The sequence below is a fragment of the Oncorhynchus masou genome, chromosome 29 (assembly GCF_036934945.1).
Source record: "Oncorhynchus masou masou isolate Uvic2021 chromosome 29, UVic_Omas_1.1, whole genome shotgun sequence".
Classification (NCBI taxonomy): Eukaryota; Metazoa; Chordata; class Actinopteri; order Salmoniformes; family Salmonidae; genus Oncorhynchus; species Oncorhynchus masou.
In genome coordinates this window covers 28581929-28605457 of record NC_088240.1, presented here as the reverse complement: position 1 = coordinate 28605457, position 23529 = coordinate 28581929, and the positions used below count along the sequence as shown (strand labels likewise).

The 23529-nt window shown below is 43.2% G+C and overlaps 1 protein-coding gene across 1 annotated transcript; it reads right to left on the bottom strand.

Moving 5' to 3' along the window:
- Window positions 1–3924: 3924 nt before the first annotated feature.
- LOC135519289 (eIF5-mimic protein 2-A) lies at window positions 3925–23015 on the bottom strand. The gene is made up of 12 exons (XM_064944437.1): window positions 22895–23015; window positions 22057–22130; window positions 21794–21970; window positions 12496–12590; window positions 11198–11263; window positions 10684–10819; window positions 10152–10261; window positions 9604–9774; window positions 9137–9283; window positions 8774–8912; window positions 4836–4958; window positions 3925–4619 (listed from the first exon to the last, which is right to left on the bottom strand). Exons 2-12 carry the CDS (start codon window positions 22118–22120, stop codon window positions 4588–4590), a joined length of 1260 nt encoding a protein of 419 aa, XP_064800509.1. The 5' UTR covers window positions 22121–22130; window positions 22895–23015; the 3' UTR covers window positions 3925–4587.
- Between the last annotated feature and the right edge of the window lie 514 nt (window positions 23016–23529).

The following is a 23529-nucleotide window of genomic DNA, read 5'->3' as shown; positions in this document are numbered from 1 at the left end:
TGTCACAGGTCTAAATCAGTCCCTGGTTAGATCACAACAATGAAGAAATGCAGTGGAACTGGATTCAAGGTCCAGAGGTGAGTGAGAGGGGCCTATTGAGTTGGAATCTGAGTAGGTTGAATGCTGCCTGTTGTACCACTACCAGCTGTTTTCACTAGACTGCCTCTAAATATATCTTATCTCATCATGCAAGCCATTGCAATCCCAGCGCAGGCACAGAAGCCTGGTACGATACGAAGCAGTCACTACACTGCCAAGATGATTACAGCCATTCTCCCCAGAGTCCCATACACAGAGACACACAGAGCTGCTGTCTGACCTGATTGACTCTTACATGAGCTAGATTAGAACATTGGTAGTAATGGACGGTTTTCATGTAGCCTAAAATCCAAACTGAATAGCATGTGAAACAGCAATATTCATTTTGGATTTCAGGCTTGCATCCTGGAGCCTTCGTGGAAGTTGCAAAAACATGTTCAACTGCATTTGAATGGTTCACATCAATTAGAACTGAGGGTTCTTTTCACATTATTGACTGTCTGTTCACATCTGCCGAGACACTGGTCTCACAACAGAGGACCTTGCAGCTTCCATGAAGGACAGATCAGTTATCAGTTATGGCATGCTATCATTCAGCGCATTGCGTCTCCATAAGCAAGCACACAATTTCTGCTCACACAATACAAATCCAATAGGGAAGGCAGAGTATGGTTAACCAAGAGAGAGATAGAGTTGTGAGATCTGACAGGCAACAGTGCTCGCCTCCCCATATCCTCTCCAAGCAGCCCAACTCTATTGGTTTTAAGAGCATACCAAACTGTTCTCATTACAGAGTTATTAGTAGTTCAGCCACAGGGGCACCGTATGGGGGGAGGGGGTAGGATGATTCTAAGGGCCTGTGACTGACATTGTAGAATAATGGTGAAGACATCAACACATCAAAACTATGAAATAGCACATATGGAATCACGTAGTAACCAAGGGCCTGTGACTGACGGGGCCCTAAAAAATGTATAGAACATTAGGTACATTTTTTTCAATATTAAAATATTACCCTGTCATCATTAATCAAATATTTTATTTACAATGTACTAATAAAACTAACAGATTATTTTTCTATTCTTGTTTAAACATCCAGGGAGTCTCTGCATTTGACCATTAAAATGACATTTAGACTGTAAAAGATGGCCTTTAGCGCATTTCTTATAGAGGGTATCAGTCTTGCATCAAATAGTGAATTCCACTGTATGCAGAATGTTGCATGCATGTCATGCATGCATGACAGCTCACTGTCAGTAAATATCATACAGTAAATATTGGACTGCAAGAGAGTTGCAAGCCTGAGTTATTTCAAGCTTTGAATGGGTCGATTGGGTTCTGGAGGTGTGTGGTTACAGCAATTGCGCAGGGTTGGTGTGGCCTGTGGTGTTGGGGCCAAATGTGATATATTTTCATGGAGCCCAAAATCCCTGGCGGCACCCCTGTTCAGCCATGTTCACTTTTGTGGTCACATTACTTTAGGAAACTCAGCTGGTAAATGAATGTCCTTGGCTGCTGTGGGCAGAATTGGCCTTAATTGAACTGTTTATCAATGGCCGCTCTATTACTTCATAAAGCTAATCAGTGTAATAAAACGGCAGATGAGCCCTCTCTTGCCACAGCGGAAGGAGGAGATGGTGAAACTTATGCTTGCCTATCATATTCTGTTGTAAACTGCTTGAAATTCAAAGCATAGATGTCACTGACAATTTGTGGTAAACAAAAACAGTGTGCCTTTTGTGCTCAAAGCTTCTTCACAACACAGGTACAGGCCTTTCTGGGCAAATATATCAAACGCTCTTTTCTCCATTCAGAGAATTCATTGTCCTGTCCTGGCTGTCTCTCTCCCTGTTTTCTGACGGTATTATTTAGATGAGTTCTGCATTGCAGTCTGAGCCGTTTATTGACCAAAGCAGCAGTGTGAAATCCAGAATAATTGTTGCCACAAGTCCCTTGGCACAATGAGTTCTATTCAGTTCACGCTGCAAGTCCAACAGAGAGAATGAGGGAAACATTTTCTGTATCGTGACGTTTTCAATATTTCCTATCATAAAACCAAAATACCCACTATATAGCAGTTCTTTATGTTTATAGTCAGAAACTATAGTTATCTATTAGTGATGTATAGTCAATATTGATAAGTAATGCATATTGTTGCATTCACACTACACCCGCCTAACTAGTAGAATCTTAGAAGCCTGGCAGAGATCAAATATCAAGCAATGCCATGGGAGACAATGTCCAAAGAACAAGATTCACCAACATACCGACAGAACGCCCTCATCTCAGGCTCAACTATATTCAGAAGAAAGAGGAGTCAAGGTTGGCAACAGGTGAGAATGTACATAGTATGTAGCCTCTATCTCAGCTCGTAATGGAAAATGTATACTCAGTTACTAGGATAGAGTAAGAAAGGAAAGCTCCTTAATTAGACAAACGGGCGAATGCAGGGAATGTACAGTAGCATGAGCCCTTCAAGGCAGCACTACTACCTGAGCATCTACTGACATTCAGGGAGAAGAGAGGAGTGCACTGTGACAGCTTACCAAGACTACGGCAGGCAGCAGCAGCGTAACAGGCACAGCAAAATCGCACGGCCATAGTGCCTCTGGTGTCGTTTACAGTATAGGGAGGTGGACATCACAGCCACCCACATGGCTCTCTGCTCTGCTCCTGTCACACACAAACAAAAGTGTACACACACACACACAACAGGTAGCCTAGTGTTTGGAGTGTTGGGCCAGTAACAGAAAGGTTGCTAGTTTGAATCCCCAAGCCCACTTAACCCTAATTGCCGATCCTGATCTCTCCCCAAGGGTGTCTCAGATGGCATTGGGATACACCAAAAGAACACATTTTCAATTAACTCATGCATATTAATACACACGTGTGAAATATGACGCATATAAGCACCAACCAAATTATTACACACGGCCCTCTAAGAACAGTGCCTTCCCTGTACAAGCATGCCACACGAAAAGTAGCAGAGTAATAATTCCTACTTTTGATTACGCTTTCAAGCTATAGCCAATTTAATAGGTTTCTTTTGTCCAATAGGTTTCACTGGAAGAGCATGGTTTTAAACATTCTCATACTGCCATCTATTGGTGAGGAGTAACAATGTATTGCACTAACCTTATTCTCTAATCTTAGTAACTATGGACTCAAAAGCAGTAGAAGCAGTCTGTTTTCTGCCAGCTTTACTTTATTGTTGCAGCCTTTTTGTGATGAGGTATATGCCTGCATGGGGCTTCAAACATATAATACATAATGTTCTGTAGGCTAAAAGACACGTTGAGGATGGCCAGTTCCAGGTCCACAGGGTGAGGTTCCCTGCTTGTTCAATGCACCAGAGTAGACTATTTGTTTAATTAATTCAAGCAATCAAAACTGTAAGTCACCTTACTCAGTGACCTGAAAGTGTCTTGCTAGTTGAGATATCTGACAACCCCGCAGTTGAACTGCCCTGCACTGAATTACCTGTTATTCCCTACCTCAGTGATATTCAGGTGTTTTGCACCTTGAATTACAGTCTCACCCCTGCTCTCCCTCGTGCATGACAAAGCCATAATTACCATTTAAAGTGAGGAGAGAAGTTGACCTCCGAGTTGGATTGTCGTTTTGTACCTTCCACACCAGGAGTAATGCCCTACACACCTTGAATAATGTTACTCTTGTCAGGTTAGGTTAACTCTACATGTGTACACTATGTCTATATGTAACAAGCCATATATATATTTTTTAATCCTTCATATTTTGCAGTTACATCGACAAGATTTCTATTCCCCAACTTTCCATAACTGCTGCAGAGGATCATTTAAGAAGCCTAATGAGAAAACACTATTCAGAATGACAAGCTCAGAGAGTAATTACACAAACACTGAAAACTAGTACTGAACTTTATTTTAAAAAGTCAAATTGATATCAGGGTAAAGAAAAATAACCAAAATTAAATCTAGAATCTGGCACAGTGTTACAGAAGAGAGCGATTACAGTTTACACCACCAGCACCTTTTCAGTAGACTGGTAGCTAGAACTTCATATAGTGTGGACAAGAGAGTTCAAGCCTGACCATTCAATTTAAAATCTGATTATCTGGACATGCCACACCGGCTAAATAAAATACAAAAAGGAGTTACATAGTGAGCATGTATGTATCAACCACTGGCAAATAAGAGTCCAATTGCAGTAAAAGATCGCTATGAATCATGCCAGCGGAATGAAGTCAATTTTAAAGGGAACATTCTTTCATAAAACACAGATACATACCAACAGAAGGGGCTGGGTGAGTTAAGGGGGGTGGTTTTAAAATGTGGCAACATGTCTTTCCCTTCAAATGAGGAATTATTAAGTGTGTCAAGGGAAAATCTATTCATGATTCTTACTATCCAGAAGTGTAAACTTTATAAGTTAAAAAAAATGAACATGATGTAAAAGCCCTTAAATTACATCTAGACATTATGGTTGTTGAGGAGGTAGAATAGAAAAAAAGATGTTATTACGTTATTCAAAAAAATTAAACGAGCCTTGGATTTGGCTTGAGGTCTTTTAGTCAGCCTCTTCCTCCTCAGACTCAGATTCTGAAAAAACAGATAAGATTCATGTCAACTAGATGCACAGACAAATGTGCTATGGTGAACACAGACAAAACTACATGCTCAGTCACAATGGGACTATCGCCTATTTTGAAGGCGAGGTGGTTATTGTACCTACTATAGTTGAACTGATTTTCAGTCACTCTGGATAGGCGTCTGCTAAATTACTCAACTCTAATGTAAAACGTAAGCCATGCTCACCTTCCTCCGCGTTCTTGAGCCACTCCACAAACTTTTTCATCTGTTCCAGGAAAACACTTCTTCCTTTGGCAACGTGGGCCTCGGTGTACCACTTCAGAATGGCCTCCTCACTCAAAACATCCGCTGGGAAAAATAAATCAACATGAACATCACAAACCAGCAGGCATCCCGGGATAAAGATGCCATTATGGCCACTTGGCAAAGACAATTATGCCCAACTAAAAAGTGCTGATGTGAATCTGCTAGGCAACCTTGCTTTCAAAACACGAACGCAAAAAATTGCTTAGATTGGCCGAAATGTTAGAAGTTGTATTTTTCCATAGACACCCTGTGTTTTATTCAAATCAACTATATGCATCGTGCTTGTCTGATACCATAAGCACACGGTCTGATGAAATAATGAAGAACGACTGCAATTGATTTGATTGTGCTGGGCCGGGCTCAGACTTGCACGTAAAAAATAAAAATGACAGCGAGTGACTGGGGCTAGCATCCGTTGGTCCACTCTCCTCCCTGCTGGAGTGACCACCACAGAACATCAACAATGTTTATCGCACTGTCAGTGTTGCTGAAGCTGCAACATAATTACAGCCATCTGACAAATGATCGGTTAACAAAATCCCCCATTTGTTTAGGAAAAACATTCCCTATTCCCTCAAACCTTTCTTTAAGTGACAAGTATGCGTCACATGCACGTGACCAATAGGGCCTGATGTATAGCATATCATAAAATCACAACAAATCAGTCATGAACTCAGAACACAGTAACAAGTGACATCAAAATGGAAGCAGAGGAAATTACAAACTAGAAACGGGGGAATGGTTACTGGTTGCTCAGGAGGTAAAGGTGAAGTCAGACATATGGAATAAATTTGACTAGTTGTGGAAAATACTGGCGATCAAGAAAAAGTATGTAAGAAGCAAGCAATGGGTGCATATTATGAGTGCCAAACAGGAATGGTTAGATTACAATATAACTCTGACCGCTTGGAACAATGTAAACACTAAATAAATAAGCGTACCAGAGAGTTGGTTGTAACATTGTTTGTAAAGCTTCATTACAGTAAAGATGAAAAACATTTGCATGCATTTGTGAACGCAATTGACAAAATGAAACGGTTTATTTATTGTGTACGCTAATAATTCAAGTGTCACTTTATTTTATTTTTAAACGAAAATGCTTGATTGCATTTCAAATCATGAATGACTCGTATGCTTTGTGATGACAAACGAATGACTGATACAGTAGTCTGTAGAAAGTATTGAAATATAGGCCTAAGAAAGATACAGTATTAAGACTAAACAGGATGCACTCTAAGGCCCAAATCTCGATGGTGGTTTTACAAGGCTGCTATACTGCTATAAGTCTACTAAATGATAATGATCATAATAATGCGACCCAGAAAGGGTAGGGTTATTAAAAATAATTTGACAATTTGGAACAACGTAAATACTAAATAAAGTGTAAGTAATATCAGGAAGGCTGTTCTAACAAAACAAAAGGATAAAACCTTAATTACAAATTTGTGAAATAGTTTACCCGGCGTGGTTGCGTGAGGCTTGGTGCTCACATAATCAGTAGGCTATTATACAAACACTCAAACAGTCAACAGAAGCAGGATCTGTCTTGTAGATATATACACACACTACCTGACCAAAGGTATGTGGACACCTGCTCTCTGAACGTCTCATTACAAAATGATGGGCATTAATATGGAGTTGGTCACCCCTTTGCTGCTGTAACTCTTCTGGGAAGACTTTCCACTAGATATTGCTGCTGGGACTTGCTTACATTTAGCCACAAGAGCATTACGGAGATCAGGCGTTTAGGCCTGGCTCACAGTCGGCGTCCAAATCATCCCAAAGGCGTTTGATGAAGTCGAGGTCAGGGCTCTGTGCAGGCCAGTCATGCTCTTCTACAGTGATCAACAAACTTTCTGTATGGACCACGCTTTGTGCACAGGGGCATTGTCATGCTGAAACAAGTAAGTGCCTTCCCCAAACTGTTGCCACAAAGTTGGAAGCACAGAAATGTCTAATGTCCTATGCTGTCGCGGTAGGCCGAACCATGGAAAACAGTCCCAGACCATTATTCCTCCTCTACCAAACATTACAGTTGGCACTATGTATTCGGGCAGGTAGTGTTCTACCTATATCCACCAAACCCAGATTCGTCCGTCGGACTGCCAGCTGGTGAAGCATGATTCATCACTACAGATAATGCGTTTCCACTGCTCCAGAGTACAATGGCGGCGAGCTTTACACCACTCTAGCCGATGCTTGGCATTGCACATGGTCCACTTAGGCTTGTGTACGGCTGCTCGGCCAAGGAAACCCAATTCATGAAGCTCCCGACAGTCAGTTCTTGTGCTGACGATGCTTCCAGAGGCAGTTTGGAACTTGGTAGTGAGTATTGCAACCGAGGACAGACGATTGTTTACACACTACACGCTTCAGTGGTCACGTTCTGTGAGCTTGTGTGGCCTACCACACAACAACAGCCGTTGTTGCTCCTAGACGTTTCCACTTCACAATAACAGCACTTACAGTTGACAGGGGCAGCTCTAGCAGGGCAGAAATTTGACTAAATTATTTGTTGGTGGCATCCTATGACGGTGCAACTTTGAAAGTCACTGAGCTCTTCAGTAAGGCCATTCTACTGCCAATGTTTGTCTATGGCGATTGCATGGCTGTGTGCTCAAGTCTATACACCTCTCAGGAACGGGTGTGGCTGAAATAGCTGGATCCACTAATTTGAAGGGGTGTCCACATACCTTTGTATATATAGTTTATATGGATGTTATAAAGCCAGGCACATTTAATAGTTAGGTCTATAATCTATAGCCCAGTTCAGTTGGTGTTTCCTCTCTCCTCACTTTTCTTAGTCAATTAAGGCAAGGGCTGTTTTATCGTCTCCTAACTCCGCTGCTGACTCTGCCACATTGTTCCCAACACCAATATGCTCATTAACTTTGCTATTATACACATAGTAACATGGTCTAGAAAAAGTCGCCAATTCAACAGTGCACTTATGTTTCAAAACCGCAGACATCGACTGCTATTAAACGCGGGAGAAAGAGCATTTGTTATAAGATAATATTATTTCTATTAGTGTTGCACCATTATCCTTAACCATGTACAATTTCAGTAGCACATGTCTTAGAGTGATGGACTGAGCCATCCCCACAGCCTCAATGGATCAATCCACTCAAACAAGTGCAAATCAAACAGATGTCTTGTACACCATGAAACATGATTTTCTTTTGCTACTGATCGACATAACAATTATCGGTCAACCAACAGCCTGTCGACTAAACAATCGACTTAATGGGGTCAGCCCTAGTGCATATGTCCCATCTCTCATATTTGGAAGAATATAAAATAATTCTAAAACGGACCACTGACCCTTCAACATTTTCAGGTGGGCTCAGGTTGGCTGAACAAAGCGGAACAGAAAGTGAAGAAACTAGAGCAGTATTTCCACCTCTTTGGCCATTGAGTCTGCTCCACTTGGCAAAGCCGAAGAGGAACACACATTTTTCATGGTAGTCAACACAGATCTCGCTTTGATTATCACAGCGGGAAGGTTTTGGCGGCTACGGTCAATGCGAGGTCAGAAGATGGAATCAAAGCTCACTGGATAGAAAGATCCAAGGTCCCTCCCTCGGACATTCCCATCCAATGAGCTTTGAGAGGGATTGGGGAAACAAGGACGGTGGACGCAGACAACGCTGTTCACTCTTCTCCTTCCCTTTGTAAGTAAGTTAGCAAGCCTTGTCCGAGCCAGAACAACCCATAGGTGCAGGAGCCTATGTCCGGTTTCTGTAGTGTAAGGCAGCTTGATACACAAGTACACTCCCTGGACAGGAACCTAGTCTGTCGCAGGGCCCTACCCCCAATCCAGCTCCTTAATGCTGAGTGTCAAGCATCACTTTTACCTTTGTAGAGCAGGACCACAATCTTCTGAAAGGAGTTCATGAAATGGATGTTGTCATAGCAGTACTCCTGCATCTTCACCAGCAGCAGGATCTCAGAGGCTCCCTGGGATGTGAACGCCTTCAGCAGTGGGCTGTATTGCTGTGGCGAGACAGGGGGAGTTTCCATGAGTCACAAAAAACAAGCCACAACATTACCCTCGTTTCAGACACATTTTGGTGCACCATGTGCCTATGCTGTCTGATTCCATGGCTGATTGTGAGAATCCTGCAGAGAAGGTGAACTCAATTTTCTCTCCACACAACTCATATTTGGTAAGATGGGGAAGTGATGGCTCTGAAATCAGTGCAAGCCAATCAGCTCACCTTCAAGTGTTTGATGGCTTGTTCTGTAACCAGCTCCTCTTTCTTGTTCCACTCCACATAGCTCATAACGCTGGTCCACACGATGCCGATCATGGTCTGCTCTGAGATGTTGTTCTTCTTCATCTCCTCCCTGGCTGAGGCAATGATCTGGAGGGAAAGAAGGGAATGAAAGTAAGTCCGTAAATAAGAAGTGATTCTGGTTATTGGGCATTTCATGTCCATCCCATACTAACAAAATAAATGAGGATTCATAGTCGAAAACTATCCTTCAACACAGAGGCTGCGATCTGATTCTCCACTCCAAGTGTGCACAAATTCACTTCCCATGCTAAAACCAATCCAATGCATCTAAATCAACTAGGGACAATGAGAGCAAGTGCACCCTTAAAGGGTTAAGGGTAGGGAATGGAACTCAGCCTGAGGAGTGCTTCTCCAGCTATCAGCATACAGCCAGGCTTTGGACTCACGTCTTTGAAAGCATCCCCGCGCTCCATCTGTTCCTGGAGCTCCTTCTGAAGCTCCTTACGGGACCCAATGGCCTGCTGGTTCCTGGCAAAGTCTGACAGCTCCTTGAGTCCAGCATCTGTGAAGTACTTAGAGAAGTGCTCACAGCTCCGCTTATTGGCAGGAAACAGCTCCTACAAGACAAGGTGAAGAAACAGGCTTAACGACACAGAATTAAGTAGAACGTATGCAACTATACTGCATCTTTATGCTTAAGCCCTGCCCAACTAAGAAGGCTTCTCCGTTGGCTCTCTCAATTCATCTTTCCTAAGTACCTTGCATCCACTTAATGCCTCATTATGAATGATTATGAGGTCAGAGGGTAGGGACCATGCAATTGAGAAGGTAAGGAGATAGGATGCGAGGAATCAAGGAAAGACAGAACCTTTCTATTCTGAGAGCTCCCTTTTCTTAACTACCCTGCTACCCAATGACTATTTTACACTCAGCCAAGGAAAGCTAGCATGGCTTCGGATTGGACATCACCCACATGATTGGTGGTCTCACTCACCAGAAGCCTGTTATCCATGCCGACCTTCCGGAGACTTCCGGCCACAGAGTTGATGTCCTTCTCATGGATCCAGGATTTGAAAAGTTTCACAGCAAAGGCTGCAGAGACACCTTTGTAACAAATAAGAAGGGGAAACCATTTATTTTAAGCCCACCAGGTGAAAAGCCAGATTCCACAGGACATGATTCCAGAAGTTTTACAAGTCTGCCCAGTAAAAACAGAAATTAAGCAATTTCACACACACGGATTGTTGTATGAGACAAAACCATAAATATGCCCTAAGTAAATTCACATCTTAGAGTGAATGTTTTCAACTTTCATTTAACTTTACGTCCCTACAAGTCCTTTTCACAAGTAACTGGACATGAGCGTGTAAGTATATAGTCTTGTTTCTCCAGACACAGATTATGACTAGTCCTAGATTTAAAATAATACTCAATGGAAAATCTCTATTGAAAGTGATTTTTAGTCCAGGACTAGGCTTAATCTTGGTCCAGGAATCCTGCACTATTGAGCTGGCACTGCTGCACACCTTCTTTGACGAGATTCTCGTTGTAGAGGCTGTTGAGGATAGAGGCTGAGATGTTGCCGTTGGCTAGCAGGATGCCAGTCAACATGGCCAGCTTGTTGCGCTCAGACTCAGTGAATCCCTTTAGGAACAGCAGCAACTGCACAGGAGATAAGAGGGAAACACAAATACTGAAACTTAGAATACAATAGAATGCTAGCATAAGGATGGAATACAATAGATTTCTCGTATAACACTATGGAACATAAGGCCTGGAGTTGAGAGAATTGCATATTCGAAAACAAAATGTCTAATGCCAGGCTCAATAATGTAATCCTTCCCGACGTCTATCAAGTCTGTATCCCAAATGGCACCCGATTCCCTTTATAGTGCACTATTTTTTTTTTTAAACCAAAGTTTGGGAAGCAGCAATGAGTTGAATAACTCTATGGTGACAACAGAAAGATCCAACAGATTAAAAAAAAAAAAAAACATGCGTCATTTTGAACAATGCTGCACAACAAGACAACATTTTTACCTTCTTGATCTCCTCTTCGAAACCTTTCTCCAGGTACTTGTAGCGCCTGATAAGCTTGTTGAAAACCTAAGTAACGACAGGGAAAACAGAGTAAGGGCCGGTTTTCCAAAAGCATCTCATGGCGAAGTTAACTGTTGGAACCTTTGTAGGAGGCTTTTCCAGAGTGGCGCAGCGGTCTAAAGCACTGCATCTCAGTGCTTGAGGCGTCACTACAGACAGCCTGGTTCAATTACAGGCTGTATCACAACCGGACATGATTGGTAGGCCCATAGCGCGGGGCACAATTGGCCCAGCGTTGTCCGGGTTTGGCCGGTGTAGGCCGTCATTGTAAATAAGAATTTGTTCTTAACTGACTTACCTAGTTACAATTAAAAAATAAATTGTTTAAGCTGAGTTGATTCCCAAAACCATTGTCACTAAAGTCACACTTAACTACACCACCAGTAGAAGAGCTTTGTTACGTTAGATGTTTTTAGCCCCCGAGTCACTTTACACATGGTTTATCCGTCTGTGACCACCGATAACTTCACAACGAAGTTGACTACAAATATAATTGCTACAAACAAGTGAAGGATAAAAAGAGGCTTAAAATGAAAACCGAGATGACTGCATTAAAAGATAAATAGCCCACCTACAGTATAGGTTACATAGCCTATATACTGTATTTTAATGATATTGAAAACAATAATCCTTTTCATTCAATTCAATTTAGCTATTTGGCTACCGTCTCATTTTCACCTCAAAATATTTCATGTTTAGCCTACCATGTGTGCAATGATGAGCAAAATCTTTATTTAGTGCATTATTATAGGGTAAGCCCTAGGATAAGCTGCCTCAATATAGGTGATAATCTCTCTTTAGGACCTAATCCAGTGTTAGTCTTGTGGAATAATTACAATGTTAAGGTAAGATCTGAATGGAGAAAGCTGAACCGAGAGCAGCACTGCCTTTCGATCCTATCAGTATCGACACATGCCTCAACACTGCACTACGTGAAAGTTCTCTCAGAGTGGTGTTTTGGGAAACAAATGTTACATCTTCAGAAGTTGTAGGAAAGATGCATGGTTAAAACACTTGTAAGCCAAAGTTACATCGCTATCGGGAGACCTGTCCCAGATCTCTAAATAACAGACCAATGTTAATCCAAAGACTGAAATCACTTGTATCATAATCAACCTTTTCCTTCAGTAGAAAAGGGGTTTGAACCACAGCTACTAATAATGTAGTAAAGAAAAACAACTGAAAGCATCATATTCAGCTCGATTGCTAAGCCAATAAACTCCATTGCACAAGTGTACCTGAGCATAAGCTTGCATGGTCTCCAGGTCTTCTTGGGCTGTAAAGAGACAGAACTCTGTACGGGTCAAGTCATCTGATAAGGTACCCCCTGGGGCTGAAAAGAAGAAAACAAAAATGAAGGTTAGGGACCAGTTGAAATTTACACAATTGTTACCCGGAGGAAAGTGGGGAGGGTCATGCTTTTTCAACTTCAGTCAGGGGGAGGGTTATTTATTTATAACACACACACACACTTTTTTAGTTCAGGGGAGGGTAATGTAATTTGTAATCGATTAAATGTCAGTATTGGTCAGCATTTGGGAATACGGGTATTGAATTTGACACATGCAACTTTGGTGTACAACGCTGTTCTCGCTCATTCTCGTCGCTGAGCCCAGCTGGGTGGGCATTTCACTTTTACCCTTCCATTGGCTGTTCAATCAGTCCCTCTGTGCTTGGCATATCTAGAACGTGGGTGTGTAGAGTATCTGGTAAATAGCGCATGTAGTGCGCAACAAGAACAGTGGTAGAAATGCTGCAATCAAAACTGGGACCTCGGAAATCTCCGACTAATGACTTCAGAGTGTTCAAGACATCTGGGAACTCAAAAAAAGAAGCTCCGACTTCGGGGCTCCCGGGTGGAGCAGCGGTCTAAGGCACTGCATCTCAGTGCAAGAGGTGTCACTACAGACACCTTGATTCGAATCCAGGCTGTATCACAACCAGCTGTGATTGGGAATCCCATAGGGCTGCGCACAATTGGCCCAGTGTCGTCCAGGTATGGCCGGTGTAGGCCATCATTGTAAGTAATTTGTTCTTAACTGACTTGCCAAGTTAAATAAAGGTTACATCTTTTTGAACAGTTAAACTCGGAATTCAAAATCGGAAACTAAAGTCAGGCCTCTAACTAGAGCTCTGACTTTCCGGCCTGAAGATCGCTGACATCGTGATTTGATCTTGTTTACTAAACATTTACTAAATAAAGTAACAAATGAAATAAAAGGACAATGACATGGCTAAATACAGGGAGAACCAGTACCGAGTCAATGTGCAGGGTTACAGGTTGGTTGAGGTAATTTGTACATGTAGGTAGGGGTAAAGCGACTATGCATAGATAATAAACAGTAGCAGCGGAAAAACATGGGGGGGTGGAGGTCAATGTAAAAAGTCCGGTAGCAGAGAGAACAGCCTATGACTTTGGTGACTTGAGTATATTACAATTTTTTGGGCCTTCCTCTGACACCGCCTAGTATATAGGTCCTGGATGGCAGGAAGCTTTGACCCAGTGATGTACTGTGCCGTACGCACTACGCTCTGTAGTGCCTTACGGTCGGATACCCGAGCAGTTGCCATACCAGAGGGAAATGCAACCGGTCAGGATGCTCTCGATGGTGCAGCTGTATAACTGAGGATCTGGGGACCCATGCCTAATCCTTTCAGTCTCCTGAGGGGGAAAAGGCGTTGTTGTGCCCTCTTCACGATTCTTGGTGTGTTTGGACCATGATAGTATGTTGGTGATGTGGACACAAAGGAACTTGAAACTCTCAACCCGCTCCACTACAGCCCCGTTGATGTGAATGGGGGAGTGGTCGACCCTCCTTTTCCTGTAGTCCATGATCATCTCCTTTAATTGCTCACGTTCAGGGAGAGGTTGTTGTCCTACCACCACAGCTGGTGCACGAAATCTATTTTGCTCACCTGGAGTATAGTGTGATAAATTGCAGGCCACACTACTTGCCTAGAGAGTTTTCAGCTATACTTTTCATGGCTGTTTATTTACCACCACAGACAGATGCTGGCACTAATACCACACTCAGTCAGCTGTATAAGGAAATAAGCAAACAGGAAGCCGCTCACCTTGAGGCGGCGCTCCTTGTGGCCGGAGACTTTAATGCAAGGAAACTGAATTCAGTCCTACCATATTTCCATCAACATGTTAAATGTGCAACCAGAGGCAAAAAAAATTCTAGATCACCTGTACTCCACACACAGAGACGCGTACAAAGCTCTCCCTCCATGTGATGAATCCGACCACAACTCTATCCTCCTGATTCCTGCTAACAAGCAAAAATGAAAGCAAGAAGCACCAGTGACTGTCAATAAAAAAGTGATCAGATGAAGCAGATGCTAAACTACAGGACTGTTTTGCTATCACAGACTGGAACATGTTCCGGGATTCTTCCGACGGCATTGAGGAGTACACCACATCAGTCAGTGGCTTGGTCAATAAGTGCATAGAGGACGTCGTCCCCACAGTGACTGTACGTACATAACCCAACCAGAAGCCATGGATTACAGGCAACATTCGCACTGAGCTAGAGGGTAGAGCTTCCGCTTTCAAGATGCGGGACTCTAACCCGGAAGCTTACAAGAAATCCTGCTACGCCCCTGCGACGAACCATCAAACAGGCAAAGTGTCAATACAGGGCTAAGATTGAATTATACTACACCGGCTCCGACGCTCGTCTTATGTGGCAGGACTTGCAAACTATTACAGACTATAAAGGGAAGCACAGCCGCGAGCTGCACAGTGACACGAGCCTACCAGACGAGCTAAATCACTTCTACACTCGCTTCGAGGAAAGCAACACTGAGGCATGCATGAGAGCATCAGCTGTTCCGGATGACGGTGTGATCACACTCTCCGTAGCCGACGTGAGTAAGACCTTTAAACAGGTCAACATACACAAGGCTGCTGGGCCAGATGGCTTACCAGGACGTGTGCTCCGGGAATGTGCTGACCAACTAGCAGGTGTTTTCACTGACATTTTCAACATGTCCCTAATTGAGTCTGTAATACCAACATGTTTTAAGTAGACCACCATAGTCCCTGTGCCCAAGAACAAGGTTGGTAATGGCTCACATCAACACCATTATCACAGAAACCCTAAACCCACTCCAATTTGCATACTGCCCAAACAGATCCACAGATGATGCAATCTCTATTGCACTCCACACTGCCCTTTCCCACCTGGACAAAAGGAACACATATGTTGATTGAACACTGAACTGTAGTCAACACCATAATACCCTCAAAGCTTATCACTAAGATAAGGAACCTGGGACTTAACATCTCCCTCTGCAACTGGATCCTGGACTTACAGGCCGCCCCCAGGTGGTGAGGGTAGGTAGCAACACATCTGCCACGCTGATCGTCAACACTGGAGCTCCCCAGGGTTGCGTGCTCAGTCCCCTCCTGTACTCCGTGTTAACTCACTACTGCGTGGCCAGGCACAACTCCAACACCATCATTAAGTTTGTAGACGACAACAGTGGCAATCCTGATCACCGACAACGACGAGACAACCTATAGGGAGGAGGTCAGAGACCTAGCCGGGTGGTGCCAGAATAACAACCTATCCCTCAACGTGACTAAGGGGATGATAGTGGACTACAAGAAAAGGAGGACCGAGCACGCGCCCATTCTCATCGACAGGGGCTGTAGTGGAGCAGGTTGTTCCTTGGTGTCCACATCAACAACAATGGTCGAAACACACGACAAATCCTATTCCCCCTCAGGAAACAAAAAAAGATATTGCATTGGTCCTCAGATCCTCAAAAGGATTTATACAGCTGCAACATCGAGAGCATCCTGACTGGTTGCATCACTGCCTGGTACGGCAATTGCTCGGCCTCTGACCGCAAGGCACTACAGAAGGTAGTGCGTACGGCCCAGTACATCACTGGAGCTGAGCTGCCTGCCATCCAGGACCTCTATACCAGACGGTGTCAGAGGAAGGCCCTAAAAATTGTCAAAGACTCCAGCCACAGACTGTTATCTCTACTACCGCATGGTAAGCGGTACTGGAGAGCAAAGTCTAGGACAAAAAGACTTCAACAGTTGTTACTCCAAGACATAAGACTCCTGAACAGGTAAACAAATGGCTGCCCGAACTATTTGCATTGTGCCACCCCCCCAACCCCTTTTTATGCTGCTGCTACTCTGTTTATCATATATGCATAGTCACTAACTATACATTCATGTACATGCTACCTCAATTGGGCTGACCAACCAGTGCTCCCGCACATTGGCTAACCGGGCTATCTGCATTGTGTCCTACCCACCAATCCCCCTTTTACGCTACTGCTACTCTCTGTTCATCATATATGCATAATAACTTTAACCATATCTACATGTACATCCTACCTCAATCAGCCTGACTAACCGGTGTCTGTATGTAGCCTCAAAACTTTTACAGCCTCCCTACTGTATGTAGCCTGAATTTTACTGTTATTTTAATCTTTTTCCTACCTATTTTTCGCCGAATACCTTTTTGCACTATTGGTTAGAGCCTGTAAGTAAGCATTTCACTGTAATGTCTGCTGTATTCGGAGCACGTGACAAATAAACTTTGATTTGACAATGCCTGGTCTCTGACCTCCCTATAGGCTGTCTCATTGTTGTCGGTGATCAGGCCTACCACTGTTGTGTCGTCAACAAACTTGGGGTTGGAGTCGTGCTTGGCCATGCAGTTGTGGGTGAAAAGGGAGTACAGGAGGGGACAAAGCATGCACCTCTGATGTGCCGCCGTGTTGAGAATCAGCGTGGCAATATGTTGTTAACTACTCTAACCACCTTGGGATAGGCCGTCACGAAGTCCAGGACCAAGTTGCCGAGGAAGGTGTTTTAATCACGAGGTCCTTCGCTTAGTGATGAGCTTCGTGGGCAATATGATGTTGAACGCTGAGTTGTGGTCAATGAACAGCATTCTCACATCATTTTGTCCATGTGGGAAAGGGCAGTGTGGAGTGGAGCAATCTTTTTAAACTAGGCCTAATAGGCTTTTTTGGAGAGAAGCATGCATGCTCTTGCTGCGTGTAAAATAGACCTAGGCCAATTTAGCTGTCGGGGAAAGTTGCAAAGAGAGTGGCCAGTGATGATAACATTGTTGCACAGGACAGATCAAATAAAATTGTATTGGTCACATACATGTGTTTAGCAGATGTTATTGCGGGTGCAGCGAAATGCTTGTCTTTCTTATACTCTGGAGACAGTCATGAGCAGCGAAAAAGAGCCCAGCGAATTGACATCCATTGAGCAACGAGTCAAGCAATGACATGTAAAAGACACGCAGGCTAAACCTCATTTGTTGTTGAATTTCTACATTTAATTTAAATACAAGTTTCTATTAAAAAAAATGTAGGTTGGTATCATTTGCAGTCGTCACTATGACAACGAACACAACCTGAAGCGCTGAATATGAATATGGTATGAATACAGCTGTAGTTCTCAGCCACGGTTTGAGTTGATAGAAATCACGACTGCAAAATTGATAGCCTACTATGGGATTTAATATTCCCTGACATTTGTTTAAATCACCAATTTGGAGGGGGAGGGTTACAGGTTTTTTCAAATGCTCGGAGAGGGCCAGGTAATATACACTGCTCAAAAAAATAAAGGGAACACTAAAATAACATCCTAGATCTGAAGGAATGAAATATTCTTATTAAATACTTTTCTTTACATATTTGAATGTGCTGACAAAATCACAAAAATGATTTAATTTATCAACCCATGGAGGTCTGGATTTTGAGTCACACTCAAAATTAAAGTGGAAAACCACACTACAGGCTGATCCAACTTTGATGTAATGTCCTTAAAACAAGTCAAAATGAGGCTCAGTTGTGTGTGTGGCCTCCACGTGCCTGTATGACCTCCCTACAACGCCTTGGCATGCTCCTGATGAGGTGGCGGATGGTCTCCTGAGGGATCTCCTCCCAGACCTGGCCTAAAGCATCCGCCAACTCCTGGACAGTCTGTGGTGCAACGTGACGTTGGTGGATGGAGCGAGACATGATGTCCCAGATGTGCTCAATTGGATTCAGGTCTGGGGAACGGGCAGGCCAGTCCATAGCATCAATAACTTTCTCTTGCAGGAACTGCTGACACACTCCAGCCACATGAGGTCTAGCATTGTCTTGCATTAGGAGGAACCCAGGGCCAACCGCACGAGCATATGGTCTCACAGGGGTCTGAGGATCTCATCTCGGTACCTAATGGCAGTCAGGCTACCTCTGGCGAACACTTGTGCAAGGGCTGTGCAGCACCCCAAAGAAATGCCACCCCACACCATGCTGACCCAACACCAAACCGGTCATACTGGAGGATGTTGCAGGCAGCAGAACGTTCTCCATGGCATCTCCAGACTCTGTCACATGTGCTCAGTGTGAACCTGCTTTCATCTGTGAAGAGCACAGGGCACCAGTGGCAAATTATGCAATCTTGGTGTTCTCTGGCAAATGCCAAACATCCTGCACGGTGTTGGGCTGTAAGCACAACCCCCACCTGTGGACGTCAGGTCCTCATACCACCCTCATGGAGTCTGTTTCTGACCGTTTGAGCAGACATCATTTTGCAGGGCCCTGGCAGTGCTCCTCCTTGCACAAAGGCGGAGGTAGCAGTCCTGCTGCTGGGTTGTTGCCCTCCTACGGCCTCCTCCACGTCTCCTGATGTACTGGCCTGTCTCCTGGTAGTGCCTCCATGCTCTGGACACTACGCTGACAAACAGCAAACCTTCTTGCAACAGCTCACATTGATGTGCCATCCTGGATGAGCTGCACTACCTGAACCACTTGTGTGGGTTGTAGACTCCGTCTCATGCTACCACTAAAGTGAAAGCACCGCCAGCATTCAAAAGTGACCAAAAGATCAGCCAGGAAGCATAGGAACTGAGAAGTGGTCTGTGGTCACCACCTGCAGAACCACTCCTTTATTGGGGGGGGTTTGCTAATTGCCTATAATTTCCACCTGTTGTCTATTCCATTTGCACAACAGCATGTGAAATGTATTGTCAATCAGTGTTGTTTCCTAAGTGGACAGTTTGAATTCACAGAAGTGTGACTGACTTGGAGTTACATTGTGTTCCGTTTATTTTTTGAGCAGTGTATTTTCTAGGGATGCACGATATATCGGTGAAAATATTGGAAATCGGCTGATATTAGCTAAAAATGACAACATTGTTATCGGCCCGATGTCTAGTTTAACGGAAATGTTGAAAATCGATGTCAAAGCTACCGTGCATACCTATATAACGCAGGTACGTGACGTAATGACGCCCACAAAGTCTACTGTGTGGATCGAGCAGTCAACAAGCCGAGGAGTCATTTGAAAGAGTAAGAAAATTTCAGTGAGACAACTCAAAGGCGAAATCCATTAAAGACAAGATAATGGAATTCATTGCCCTTGACAATCAACCGTTCTCTGTCGTGTATGATGTTGGCTTTCGCCGACTGGTCGAGCACCGATACACACTACCAAGTGCGCTATTTTTCAGATGTGGTCCTACTGGAGTTACACAGTAAGAGCGTCACTGCTATTAGCTTCATATTATGGAACGCCGTTTGGGTCTTTGCGTGTCAAAAACTATACAGTAGCACTGTCAAAGCTATACAAAAAAAGTCTGTAAACAAGCTAACACCGGCCGTGAACAATACCGCATTGGTAATAATGCATAATTTGTTTGACCGCAACTTCTGGGGTAGCTAGCTTTAGCTTGGTAGCTAGCTAGCACCAATAGAACCAGCCTGAAAAGAAATGACCAGTAAAACCTGCAGTCATTTTCACTATTCTAAGAAATTATTTAGGAATCCATGTACGTAAGTATTAGCTAGGTAGTCACTTGTTTGCCTATTGAAATTGATCTTCAGGTCATGAAAATAAATATCTAGCCAGCTAATTAACCCTGTTGTCCAAAGCTAACGTTATAAGCAGCCAGCTAGCTTCATCTGGCTAGTGACGCTCGATCAGACAGTTTTGTGTTGTGAAGCTTGCCACAATAAGGATTAAACACAATAGTGGAATTTGCGGGTTGCCATAAAAAGTAATTGACAGTGATGCAAATTAATACAAATAGCATAATTATGTCATACTTATTTTAAAGGCTAACCGCAAAGTCCACAATTGTGGCTAATCCTCATTGTGGCTAGCTTCACATAGATGGGTCCGACTACCATTAATCAAATAGGAACTGTCTTATTCGGGGTATTTATTTTAGATGACGACAACTAATTATATATAGTTAGCTGCATGTTTATGGGGAAGAACATTTTTTGCATCCATGAGCTAGCTAGCTTTTTTTTAAATGACCAGCACTGTAGGTGCACGAGACAACATTACCAGCATCATAGCATACATATCGATGAATAGTTGTGACATTTGAATTACAAGTGATAGTGTAATAACTACGTAAAAAAAAAATGTATGAACGCGTTAAATTATTATGTGAAGTGCAGTCATATTCAGGTCCTGATTGGTCAACAAGCTTATTTGACGTGCATATTTTTTGACACGCAAGACCCAAACGGCGTTCCATAGAAATCCTGAGAATGAACCGACTGAACAGCGAAAGAAATAGGTTTTGATTATGTTTTACTGGTAATGGGGACATACGGAAATGCCAACAAAATCACTTTTTGGTAAGTGTGGTGTGTGTAACCTATATTTAACTAGGATAGTCAGTTAAAAACAAATTCATTTACATTACATTTACATTTAAGTCATTTAGCAGACGCTCTTATCCAGAGCGATTTACAAATTGGTGAATTCACCTTCTGACATCCAGTGGAACAGCCACTTTACAATAGTGCATCTAAATCATTTAAGGGGGGGGGGGTGAGAAGGATTACTTATCCTATCCTAGGTATTCCTTGAAGAGGTGGGGTTTCAGGTGTCTCCGGAAGGTGGTGATTGACTCCGCTGTCCTGGCGTCGTGAGGGAGTTTGTTCCACCATTGGGGGGCCAGAGCAGCGAACAGTTTTGGCTGGGCTGAGCGGGAAATTCATATTTACAATGACGGCCTACCCCAGGCCAAAGCCGGACGACACTGTGCCAATTGTGCGCTGCCCTATGGGACTCACAACCGGATGTGATACAGCCTGGATTCGAACCAGTGACTGTAGTGATGCCTCTTGTACGGAGATACAGTGCCTACGAGCGCTGTGTCCACACGTGTGTGTATTAACTATTTAACTGAACCAGAATGCTTAAAAGGCCGCAAAAAATGTTAAATATCAATATTGTTTGTTTGGCAAGGAAAATATCGGAATCGGGCAGAAATGTAATATCGATGCATCACTAATATTTTCTTCAGGGGGAGGGCCATCCACTTTCATTTCAGAGGTCCGATTATCTCCAGGTATCCCTCAATATAAATAACGTTCACTCCCTTATTATACAGACTTTCACACAAACACACTTCTCCTTACCTAGCATTCCATTTTATCCTTATTTTGCCAGCACCTTACACTAACATGCTCTTGCATTCTATCCTTACCCAGCATTCCATTCTAACCTTAGCCAGCATTCCATTCTAGCCTTACCCAGCATTCCGCCAGCCACCAGGATGTCGAAGAGTGTCTCAGCATAGCGGCGGTAGTCAAGCTTGGCACCAGAGGCATCAAGAAATTTCGCAACAGCGTCGAGATCACTGCCAGTTTGGTTCAGACCTTGTACAATGGTTTCCTGAAACTGAGTAGGGTCAAACACCTTCTTTTCATCTGTTGAAAGATCGATGCATTCATTAGGGACACAAATCATAAGTTTTTTGCCAGTCATGATAGTAATACATTCAGTTTTCACCCACCTCTCTTCCTAGTTTTAAAACGCTGGCCTGTAAGCGTTGGCTTCTGAATCTTTTGATTACTCATAAAAGACACCCTGAATGAGAATGAGAAGACGGCATTATTATTATAGCTGAAAGATAAGCTAGTTGGTCTGTAAATCAACACCACAATATATGTACAAGTAGGATTGACAGGTGTTGGTTTGGGATAAAAGTGTAATAATTGACAAGTCAGAACCCCCATGGCAATGTTATCCATAACACACAATGTTGGCAACTGCTGTTAACGAGTTTAGAGCCATATGGCTCCGCAGTCAACTAACTTCAGCTAGCTAAATTTACACCATCAGCTTGTTAGCTAGCTAACGCTGGCTACATTATGGCTTGTTACAAGTAACTACCTAGCTAGATAGTCAAATAGATATCATAGGCTGAACATGCAATGACAGCAATGATAACTTGAAAAAGTAGTTACCACGCTACTTAGCTAGCTATTTCTCAAGCGTAAGGCCTGCCGGCTGGCTAGGTACCCCGGTCTCGGAGATACAATCCATTTATTGCCAGTTCGCTAGCTAGCAAGTAACTGACGAAGTTAACTGCTAATCTGCCTGAAAAATCAACAAATACCACCATCTGTAAAATATTGTAAGGCTAGCTAGTTACTACTACTATAAAGACATAACTTTACATGCCATGCATGATTGACAATTAGCTAGCCAGAGTAAGCAGGCTAACGTTAGCGAGCATGGCTGCTAACACGTAAGCAAACGTGCGCAGGCGTCTAATACACCTGATTGATTTAGCTAGGTACTATCGAAAGCATGCCAGTTAATTCACATTACTGTTATAAACTACTTACCGAAATCAAAGTTACTCTCAAAAACAGTCGAAGAAAAACAACGAACGTTACTGCGACAGAACTGAACTGAATTCTCTGGCTGTGAAGCGGCTGCGCAATCTTCTTCTTCTTCTTTGGAATTTAAGGACGTTTGGCATCCATTCGTTAAAGGTGCATTAACGCCACCTACTGTGCTGGAGTGTGGGCCAGCGACAGGAAGGAACTAAATCATACTTGCCAGCCAGTCATTATTATATATATATATATATTTTTTTAAATGTAACCTTTATTTAACTAGGCAAGTCAGTTAAGCACAAATTATTATTTATAATGACAGCCTACCGGGGAACAGTGGGTTAACTGCCTTGTTCAGGAGTAGAACAACATATTTTTTACATTGTCACTCTGGGATTCAATCAAGCAATCTTTCGGTTACTGGCCCAAAGCTCTAACCACTAGGCTACCTGCCTAGTGTCTAGATGTGATACAGCTTTTGTCAAATTGACATCAACAGTAGATTTTTGTTTGTGTGTGCATTTTAGCTAACCCTGACCTTAACCTAATTATCGAGAGTAAGAAGAGGGTGCTGATGGAGAAGGGCGACATCTTAAACCGGCTCTGACACATGTTGTATGTGGTAGGGCTTGCAGACGATA

Excerpts from the sequence above, each read along its gene's own strand:
- LOC135519289 (XM_064944437.1), bottom strand. The coding sequence starts at position 22,120 with ATGAGTAATCAAAAGATTCAGAAGCCAACGCTTACAGGCCAGCGTTTT. Across the intron at positions 11,264-12,495 it reads CCATGCAAGCTTATGCTCAG|GTTTTCAACAAGCTTATCAG; the intron begins GTACACTTGTGC and ends GTCGTTACTTAG. Across the intron at positions 9,775-10,151 it reads GCATGGATAACAGGCTTCTG|GAGCTGTTTCCTGCCAATAA; the intron begins GTGAGTGAGACC and ends CTTGTCTTGTAG.